General features: G+C 55.3%; 1 protein-coding gene across 1 annotated transcript; it reads right to left on the reverse strand.

Moving 5' to 3' along the window:
* Nucleotides 1–885: 885 nt before the first annotated feature.
* LOC122191764 (heat shock factor protein 1-like) lies at nucleotides 886–10358 on the reverse strand (the record flags this gene model as incomplete). The annotated part of the gene is made up of 2 exons (XM_042892157.1): nucleotides 886–1095; nucleotides 10250–10358. Coding segments are annotated over 2 exons (319 nt in total), but the record flags the coding sequence as incomplete, so codon positions are not given.
* Nucleotides 10359–11069: the final 711 nt, after the last annotated feature.

Genomic DNA, 11069 nt, shown 5'->3' on the forward strand with positions numbered 1-11069 from the left:
AGCAAGCTAACTCTGTGCACAAAGCTCTCGCTCCCTGTGCTTAAGGCCGAGCCGGTGAACCTCCTGGACTCTTCACGAGTTTCAGAAGATCACCAGACAGAAATACACGTCAGTTATAAAGATATTGTTGTCAGTTGGGTGGAGGCAAATTTAGAATGGGTAAAGGGAGGAGAGGAATCATAGAATCACAAGGTTGGAAACGACCTATAGGATCATCTGGTCCAACCATCTCCTCATCACCATTGCCACCACAAGCACTAAACCAGAGAAGGGACCAGCCCTGCTCTTGCTGTAAGCACCTTTCAGATGTTGGAAGAGAGCAGTAAGGTCTCCCCTCAGCCTCCTTTTCCCCAGACTTAACAGCCACGATTCCTTCAGTTGCTGCACGTACTTCTTATCTTAAGGCAGAAGAGAGGATTACAGAATAGAATAAGCTTGCCCTAATAGCTTCAATTTCACCCAAATCTCAGCTTTATGAGCATAGGAACGTTCAGTAAATGTTTCTTATTGACTGGAAAAAACTTGTCCTTCCTATTCCTTTAGACAGTTCCCTGCTCAGCATCTTGTTTATATTCTTGCTCTCCAGAAGCTAACAGAACTGCCCGGTTCTCCCCATAGATTAGGCAGAGGGACTGAGATGGGATTTAAGTATCCGACTGTCCAAGTATCCTGCTAACATGGGACAAGTTGGCTCAGGAAGGAAGAAGACATTTTACATTCCCAGCACTGCAAACAAACAGTTTTGACCTCACGCCGTAAGTCACTGGACCTTATCAATAGTCTGATCTGGGTTATGACAACATCAAAGGGAATGTTGGCTGGCAAGGGGTTAAACGATCCCACACAGCGGAGAGCAAATCTGTAGTCTGCTAGGAAGGTCCCCACATCCCCACAGCACGTGATGCTGGTTCAGCAGCTCACCCACAGCCTGTCCCGAGGGATCTGAGCTCACACTTACGCTGGTGACTTTCCTCTTGATGTTCTCCAGGAGGTGCTCCTGGCCACGGATGAAGTAGGGATGCTGGAACTCAGTGTCGTCCTTCTCCGGCTTCACCAGCCCTCCCTGCTCGATGTGCACGACCTTCCGGAAGCCATCTGAAAAGCAAACAAGGGAAGGCATGAAGGTTAAGCTTCAGAAAGCAGAGGGGAGCACAGGGTCCCCCCCCTCGCCTGCTCCAATACGCAGTGCTGTCACCGCCGAGCTCCTTTCAAACAGATCTCACCCCGAAAACGGAGCACAAAACTCCGCTCTCCCCAAACCCACTTCTGCTGCGGACAGCACAGGTCAGCACGAGGAAAGGCTGAAACTGCTGGCACTGAAGGGGGGGGGGCTGAAATCAGCCTTCCTGCCCTCCAGTCGCAGCCCCGGGTCTGCAGGAAACCACCCAGCAGCACCCAGCGTTCAGCACTCGCTCCCTTCCAGCCCCTGAGCTCAACAGTTCTGGTGACTGGAGGCATTTCTGAGAGCCATCAGCCATGCGATGAATCTGCCCTCCCTCAGCTTCAAACCATCCCCCTCGTCCTGCTGCCATCTCCCCTTGCACAGAGCTGACTCCCCTCCTGTCTGCAGGCTCCCTTTAGGCACTGCAGGCTGCACTGAGGTCACCCCGCAGCTTCTCTCCTCCATGCTGAACGAGCCCAGCTCCCTCAGCCTGTCTTTGAAGTGGAGGTGCTGCAGCCCCTGATCACCTTTGTGGCTCCTCTGCACCCTCTCCAACAGCTCCCTGTCCTTCTTGTGCTGGGGGCTCCAGCCCTGGACACAGTGCTGCAAACGGGGCCTCACAGGAGCAGAGCAGAGGGGGACGATCACCTCCTGTCCCTGCTGGCCGCTGATGGAGCCCAGGATCCCATTTGCTTTCCAGCTGCAATGCACACTGCTGCCTCATGTTCAGTTTTTCACCCCCCCCAGGACCCCCAGGACCTTTTTGCAGGGCTGCTCTCTGTACAAATGCCTGGGATTCCTCCGGCCCAAGTGCCAGCCTTGCACTTTGCTGTGTTGAACCTCATCAGGTTCACCCTGGCCCAACTTTCAATCCCAGTAATGGGATTATCAGCACTTTGGGATCAGTCCCTGAGTGCCACATCTCCACAGTTCAGAACCTCCAGAGCTGGTGACCCCACTGCCTCCCTGGGCAGCCCACGCCGAGGTCTGATGGCTCTTTGGGAGAAGAAATCGTTCCTCGTCTCCAAGCTGAGATCCTAGAGCCTGGTTCAGAGCAGGAAGGCCATTAGGAGACCAAGACTCTCATGGTCTTCAAAAAGATCACAGCTCCATTTCTGATCCTGACACGTGTTTCCCAGAAAGGCACTGTTGGAAAGTTTCGCTCCATCTTAGTTTGGAAGAGGCTGAACCTGAAGAGCTGTGCTTTGGGGGCAGGGCAGAGATGGGGGTCCAGAGGAGGGCACGGGGTGCTCGTACAGCACCTCCATATGGGGACAGGCTGACAGCTGGGTGCAGCCCGGGGAGGAGAACCTCACCGCAACCTCCAAGAGCTTACAGGGGGCCCAAGAACTTGAGGAGAGCGATGCAGAAGAGCGGCGATGGGACCAAAGGGAACAGCTTTAAGGTCAAACGGGAGATGTGGGGTCAGAGATGGGGAAATCCTTCACCCAGAGGCGGTGCAGCCCCAGCACTGCTGCCTGGAGCTGTGGGTGCCCCAGCCCATGAGGTGCCCCAGGCTGTGCATGGGGCCCTGGGCAACCTGCAGCTTTGCAGTGCTGTCTGTCAGCCTACAGCTGGGCTGGAATAAAAGCCCCCCATGCAGAAAGTGAGCCACACAGAGATGTGACACCTCACACCGCGACATTGAGCCGGGGTTCAGCCATCCGAGGGATCCTCCGGAGTGCAAACGGCCCTGCAGAAACGCCCTGCAGCCTTCGAGGTGCTGAAAGGCAATGAAAACATCAGCCCCTGCTACAGCTGAATGCTTCCAAAGCCACATCTGGAGATCAGTGCTGACCTCCAGCAGGGCTGCTCGGAAGGCGGCCTTTGTGCACGGAAATATGCTATGCAGATCACAGCATCACAGAACCGCAGGGGTTGGAAGGGAGCTGCAGAGCTCATGGAGTCCAACCCCCTGCCCAAGCCGTTCCTGCACCAGGTCGCACAGGTTGGCATCCAGGCGAGCCTTGAATGTCTCCAGAGCAGGAGACCCCACAACCCCCTGGCAACCTGTTCCAGTGAACAGCAGGACCCATAGAGACACGTTGGGACCCATGGAGACACGTTGAGACCCATAGAGACACGTTGAGACCCATAGAGACACACTGGGACCCATAGAGACACATTGGGACCCATAGAGACACACTGGGACCCATAGAGACACCTTGAGATCCATAGAGACACACTGGGACCCATAGAGACACGTTGGGACCCACGGAGACACATTGGGACCCATAGAGACACGTTGGGACCCATAGAGACACATTGGGACCCATAGAGACACACTGGGACCCATAGAGACACATTGAGACCCACAGAGACACATTGGGACCCATAGAATGACAGCATCACAGAACCGCAGGGGTTGGAAGGGAGCTGCAGAGCTCATCAGTCCAACCCCCTGCCCAAGCCGTTCCTGCACCAGGTCGCACAGGTCGGCATCCAGGCGAGCCTTGAATGTCTCCAGAGCAGGAGACCCCACAGCCCCCTGGCAGCCTGTTCCAGCGCTCCATTGCCTCACTGTAAAGAAGTTCTTATGCAGATTCATGCAGAACTTCCTATGCTGCAGTTTCCGGCCGTTTCCCCTCGTCCTGTCTCCACTCCCCACTGAAAAGAGTCCATCCTCGCCATTCTGCCCCCCACACCTCAGATATTGACAGCCCTGGCTCAGCTCCCCTCTCAGCCTCCTTTCCTCCATGCTGAACACACCCAGCTCACTCAGCCTTTCTCCATAGCAGAGATGCTCCAGGCCCCTCACCATCTTCATGGCCCTTTGCTGGACTCTTCCCAAGAGATCCCTGTCTGTTTTGTGCTGGGCAGCCCAGAACTGGACGCCGTGCTCCAGGTGAGGCCTCAGCAGGGCAGAGCAGAGGGGGAGGATCGCCTCCCTCGCCCTGCTGGCCACGCTCTGTGCACTGCAGCCCAGGACGCCATGTTGGCCACAAGGGCACCCTGCTGGCTCACGGCAACCTGTTGCTCCCCAGGTCCCTCTCCGCAGAGCTCCCCTCCAGCAGCTCATCCCCATCCTGTACCGCTGCACGCCGTTATTCCTCCCCAGATGCAAGACTCCACGCTTGCTGTTGTCAAACCCCATCTGGTTTCTTCCTGCCCAGCTCTCAGCCTGTCCAGCTCTCGCTGAATGGCAGCACGGCCTGCAGCCAATCCTCCCAACTTCGTATCATCACAAACTTGCTGAGGGTGGCCATTATCCCCTCATCAAGGTCATTGATGAAGATGTTGAACAAGACCGGACCCAGCACAGACCCCTGGGGGACATCACTGCTTACAGGCCTCCAACCCGACTCTGCACCACCACCAATGACCCTCTGTGCTCTGCTACTCAGCCAGCTCTCAACCCACCTCACTGTCCACTCTTCCATCCCACACTTCACAGCTTTGTTATAAGGATGTCGTGGCGGACAGCTTGGGCAAAGTCCCTCTCTTCCAGCACAGGATGAGCAGAGTGGGGACAAACCCTGAACTGCTCCCATGTTTGGACACACAGACCTGGGCTCCCTCAGCTTCATGGGAACTGAAACGCTCAAACCCAGCACAAGCTGACAGATCCCCCCTTATAGCTTCCCCGCCTTAATGCAGAGTGCGAAGAGCTGGATCACGTTACAGCACAGCTTCAACACACACACACTGAAAAAAAAGGGATTAGGAACACCTGAAGGTGGTGGTTTTCTCATTTGCAATGCAGGACCCAAAATCCAGCGTGCCAACACCAAAACGTCCCGACACGCAGTCACCCCAGCGAGACAAAGGACACAAAGATCATGGAATCGTGGAACCACTGAGGTTGGAAGGGGGTTCTGAGATCCCCACGTCCAGCCCCAAACCCATCAGGGCTGTAGGTGGGCAGCCTGAGCTTAGGGGGGGGTTGGGGGGGTCCCATCCAACCCAACTGTGCTGTGATTCCACAGCTCTGTGATCTTTAAGGACCCTTCCAACCCAACCATCCCATGGCTCTGTGATCTTTAAGGACCCTTCGGACCCAACCATTCCATGGCTCTACAATCTCTAAGAACTCTTCCAACTCAACCATTCTATGGCTCTACAGTCTTTAAGGACTCTTCCACCCCAACCATCCCATGGCTCTGTGATCTTTAAGGACCCTTCCAACCCAACCATCCCATGGCTCTGTGATCTTTGAGGACCCTTCCAACCCAACCATCCCATGGCTCTGTGATCTTTGAGGACCTTTCCAACCCAACCATCCCATGGCTCTGCAATCTCTAAGAACTCTTCCAACTCAACCATTCTATGGCTCTACAGTCTTTAAGGACCATTCCACCCCAACCATTCCATGGCTCTGTGATCTTTAAGGACCCTTCTGACCCAACCATTCCATGGCTCTGTGATCTTTAAGGACCATTCCAATCCAATCATCACATGGTTCTATGATCTGTAAGGATCCTTTCAATACAACCATCCCATGACTCTGTTCCTTCCAACCCAACCCAATCATCCCATGACTCTGTGATCTTTAAGGACCCTTTCAACCCAACCACCTGATGGCTCCACCATCTTTCAGGTCCCTTCCAACCCAACCCAACCATTCCATGTCTCTATGATCTGTGAGGACCCTTCCAGCCCAACCCAACCATTCCATGTCTCTATGATCTGTGAGGACCCTTCCAGCCCAACCCAACCATTCTGTGGCTCTGTTATCTTTAAGGACCCTTCCAACCCAACCGTCCCACAGCTCTACGACCTTTAAGGACCCTTCCAATCCAACCGTTCCACAGCTGCATGATCTTTAAGCACCCCTCCAACCCATCAGCCATTCCACGACGACACAGAGCCAGTCCAGCCTCACCCTTGATCTCCTGGCAGGGATTTGACATCTGGGCACCCCCTCCTCAGCTGCAAGGAGAGGTGGAATCCCCTCATTCCCTGACAGCTCTCAACACTTCTCTGAGGACAGGGTGCAAAGCAGTGCCACTCCTCACCTACACACATGCACCATTCAGGAGACAGGCGAAATTTGGTGGGACAGGCTCTGCAGCAAAAGGCCAGCGCCATAACACACCGCACACAGAGCTGGTGAGGGGTCTGGAACACAGGCCATATGAGGAGAGGCTGAAGGAGCTGGGAATGTTCAGTCTGGAGAAGAGGAGCTCAGGGGAGACCTCATTGCTCTCTATAACTTCCTGAAGGGAGATTGCAGTGAGCTGAGGGTCGGCCTCTTCTCTCGTGTCATCAGTGATAGGACCAGGGGGAATGGTTTCAAGCTACGGCAGGGGAGATTCAGGCTGGACATGAGGAAGTATTGGGGGATGACCTGCTGGATGGGGGATGAGCTGCTGGAGGGGAGCTCTGCAGAAAGGGACCTGGGTGTCCTGGTGGACGACAGGTTGGCCATGAGCCAGCAGTGTGCCCTTGTGGCCAAAAAGGCCAATGGCATCCTGGGCTGCATTGCACAGAGCGTGGCCAGCAGGTCGAAGGAGGTGATCCTCCCTCTCTGCTCTGCCCTGCTGAGGCCTCACCTGGAGCACGGCGTCCAGTTCTGGGCTCCCCAGTACAAAACAGACAGGGATCTCTTGGGAAGAGTCCAGCGGAGGGCCAGGAAGATGGTGAGGGGCCTGGAGCATCTCTGCTATGGAGAAAGGCTGAGTGAGCTGGGTGTGTTCAGCATGGAGGAAAGGAGGCTGAGAGGGGAGCTGATCCAGGTCTGTCAATATCTGAGGTGTGGGGGGCAGCATGGCGAGGCCGGACTCTTTTCAGTGGGGAGTGGAGACAGGACGAGGGGAAACGGCTGGAAACTGCAGCATAGGAAGTTCTGCACCAATGTGCACAAGAACTTCTTTACAGTGAGGTGACGGAGCACTGGAACAGGCTGCAGGGAGGTGGGGGAGTCTATGGGTCCCAACGTGTCTCTATGGGTCCCAACGTGTCTCTATGGGTCCCAACGTGTCTCTATGGGTCTCAATGTGTCTCTATGGGTCCCAACGTGTCTCTATGGGTCCCAACGTGTCTCTATGGGTCTCAATGTGTCTCTATGGGTCTCAATGTGTCTCTATGGGTCCCACTGTTCACTGGAACAGGCTGCAGGGAGGTGGTGGAGTCTCCTGCTCTGGAGATGTTCCAGACCTGCCTGGATGCCGACCTGTGCGTCCTGCTGTAGGGAACCTGCTTTGGCAGGGGGTTGGACACGATGAGCTCTGGAGGTCCCTTCCAACCCCTACAGTTCTGTGTGATTCTGTGAAGTATTACTTTTCAGAAAGGGTGGTCAGGCACTGCAATGGATGCCCAGGGAGGTGGTGGAGTCACCGAGCCTGGGGGTGTTCAAGGAAAGGCTGGATGTTGTGTTGAGGGACGTGGTTTAGTAGGAGCTGTTGGGAATAGGTGAACGGTTGGACTGGGTGATCTTGAAGGTCTTTTCCAACCTTGGTGATTCTATGATTCTATGATTCTACACAACAGCAACGCCTTCAGGACGTGACTTGCTGTGTTCATTTGCACTCGGTGATAAATCCAGTGCTGGCTGCCGCGTTTCAGCCCAGATGCAACAGAGTCAGTGCGGAACGGAATGCAAATGACTGAAAGCTGGAAGACAGCCCAGGAGAATCAAAACCAGGTCTGGTTACTTTTAGGGGGAAGAAAGAAAGGAAAAAAAATAACAAAGAGGATTGAAGAGAGGATATCAAGTGGTGGCAGCAGAGCTTAGACTGGGTATCAAGAGTAATTTCTTTATGGAAAGGGCAGCTGGGCACCGGGCCGGGGAGGCGGCGGAGTCCCCATCCCTGCAGGGATTTTGGCACTGAGGGACGGGGTTTAGTGGTGGATGTGTAGGTGATGGTTGGGTGTAGTGATCTGAAGGGTCTTTTCCAACTTCAGTGATTCTCTGATGCCTTCAAAGACGCAAAGACTCAAAGAAAAAAAGACTGTGTCTCTTCTTGATCTCCCCAGCAATGAGGAGAGAAGTTTTTTGCTATGAGAGCGGTGAGGTGCTGGAACAGCTGCCCAGAGAGGCTGTGATGCCCCGTCCATCCCTGGAGGTGTTCAAGGCCAGGTTGGATGGGGCCCTGGGCAGCCTGGGCTGCTGTGAAATGGGGAGGTTGGTGGCCCTGCTGTGGTGGGGGGTTGGAGCTCCGTGATCCTTGAGGTCCCTTTCAACCCAGGCCATGCTGTGATTGTGTGTGAAGTAGAGGGTGTGAACAGTAGCAAGGACAGCTTGGGTTTGACATTCACCATCCTTATGGTAAAAGCATTTCCTGAAGGAAAAGAATCGCAGAATCACCAAGGTTGGAGAAGACCTCCGACATCACCCAGTCCAACCGTCCACCCACCACCACCATTCCCCACTAACCACGTCCCTCAGCACAGCACCCAAATGTTTCCTGGACACCTCCAGGGATGGGTGTCCACCACCACCTCCCTGGGCAGCCCGTGCCAGTGCTGGATCACCCTTTGAGAGCAGTTTTTCCTAATGTCCAACCTGAACGTCCAACTTGAGGCCATTCCCTCTAGGCCTATCACGGCTACAGGGGACAAGAGGCCGACCCCCACCTCACCACAACCCTCACAGAATCACAAGGTTGGAAACGACCTGCAAGATCATCCAGTCCAACCACCCTCCCATTCCTATCAGTGCCACAAGCTACTAAACCATCTCTCGTCGCTCCTCATCCAGGCGACTCTTGAAAACCCTCCTTCAGGCAGTTGCAGAGAGCAATAATGTCTCCCCCGAGCTCCTCTTCTCCACACTGAACAACCTCAGTTCCCTCAGCTGCTCCCCATAAGGTGCTCCAGACCCCTCACAGCTCTGCTGCCCTGCTCTGGATGCCCTCCAGGGCCTCCACTTGTACTGAGGGTCCCAACGCCGAGCGCAGCACTGAGCTGTGCTCCCATCAATGCTGAACGCAGAGATGATTCCTTGCTCCTGCTGGCTGCACTGCTGCTGACACAAGCCGGGATGCTGTTGGCCTCCTTGGCCACCCAGGGAATGATCCTGGTTCACGTTCAGCCAAGCACTGACCAACACCCCCCAGGTCTGTTCCCTCCACTCAGCCTTCCAGCCACTCTGCCCAAGCCTGTAGCGTTGTGTGGGGTTGGTGCGGCCAAAGCGCAGGACCCAGAGCTCAGTTTCGTTGCACGTCACCCCACTGCCCCCAGCCCAGAGATCCAGTGCGTTCGGGTCCCTCTGTAGGGACCTTCCCACCCCGGGCAGATCAACGCTTCTCCCCAGCGTGGAGTCACCTGCAAACTGCCTGAGGGTGCACTCAATGCCTGCAACCAAACCATCAATAAAGACACTGAACGGGATGGCCCCCAGCACTGTGCCCTGGGTTACACCACCCGTGACCAGCAGCCAGCTGGATGTGCCTCCATCCACCATCACCTCTGGCCCAGCCATGCGGCCGGCTCTCTACCCAGCCAGGAGCGCGCCTGCCCAAGCCACAGCCTGAATCTCATCTCCTCACTGGAGGCTCAGAAAGCCCAGGTGAGGCACAAAGCCATCAGAGCAGCCCAGTGACGGTGGCACCTGACTCAAAGGACCGAGATCCTCACAGAATTGTAGGGGTTGGAAGGGACCTCCAGAAATCATCGAGTCCAACCCCCCCCTGCCAAAGCAGGTTCCCTACACCGGGTCGAATCACCATCCTTCCAGCCCTGCTCTGATTGCTGCGGCTCTGACAGCAAGAAAGTTAAGTGCTGTTCAGAAGTGCAAGTTCAGTCAGCGTCTGCTTTACATAACGCTGACCGCAACATCCCCTGAAGGAGGAAGCAGGCAGAAAATGAACAAGCTGTTGTGTGTGGCAGCTCAGTCCAGCTGGACGCGTTCCAGGCGAGTTCCTCCTTCATTGCAGGGCTGGCAAGGAACGCCGGCAGCTAAAGACAGCGAGCACAAAGCAGGCACTGAGAGCTCCTGATCTAATAATCGGGGCTGCGGAGATGAAAGAAGTCCGACGGGCTTCTTTTCATCCAGCGCAAGTTTGCAGCGCTGCTAATCCCATCAAGTCGACCTTCAACTTACTGCTGGGTCCCCAGAACCCAATGGTTGCAAAGGCAGCAAAGGCTCCCTGGGTTAAAGCCTGGCACCTCGCTGCAGCACTGAGCCCCGCGGGCTGTGATACTCACACATGTTGAGCTGCCGCACGAAGCTGGCCATGTTGTTGTGCTTGAAGTACTTCGGGAGCACCTCCTTGGCAAACTGTCCTTGGTCAAACACATGGAAGCTGTTTCCACTCTGCGCAAAACGAAACAAAATGCAGCATTATCAACCACGATTACAACGGGAAGGGTGGCAAGGATTGGAGTTGGATGGGGCTGACGGTCCTTTCCCACCCAATCCTGCAGTTCTGTGAAGCCCACCCGTCCCCTTCCCACACATCAGCCCCAGGTTTCTGTAGGACAGGTAAGGGTCCCACCTCCTGAAGCCCCTCAGCTGCACTTCATCAGCTTGGGAGTCGTTATCACCTGAGTAATTTAAGATGGCCAGGGGTAGAGATCAGCTCCTGATGACATTCACATTCACCGTGCTGCTGCCAGGACCTGAACAGGGCGCTGCCCGTGCTGCTGGGCACCAGGCTGGGGCATGGGGTTTGGGCATGGGGTCCGGGTATGGGGCTGGGGCATGGGACTTGGGTATGGGGTTTGGGTATGGGGTCCGGGTATGGAGCTGGGGCATGGGACATGGGTATGGGGCTGGGGCATGGAGCTTGGGTGTAGGACTTGGGTATGGGGCTTAGATATGGGACTTTGGGTACAGGCTTTGGGTATGGGATTTGGGTATAGGCTTGCGGTATGGGATTCGGGTGTAGGCTTTGGGTATGGGACTCGGGTATAGGCTTTGGGTATGGGACTCGGATATAGGCTTTGGGCATGGGATTCGGGTGTAGGCTTTGGGTATGGGATTTGGGTATAGGCTTTGGGTATGGAGCTTGGGTATGGGATTTGG

This window comes from Lagopus leucura, unplaced genomic scaffold (genome assembly GCF_019238085.1).
Source record: "Lagopus leucura isolate 7727_CA_CO unplaced genomic scaffold, USGS_WTPT01 60411-0_obj-0_obj, whole genome shotgun sequence".
Lineage (NCBI taxonomy): Eukaryota > Metazoa > Chordata > Aves > Galliformes > Phasianidae > Lagopus > Lagopus leucura.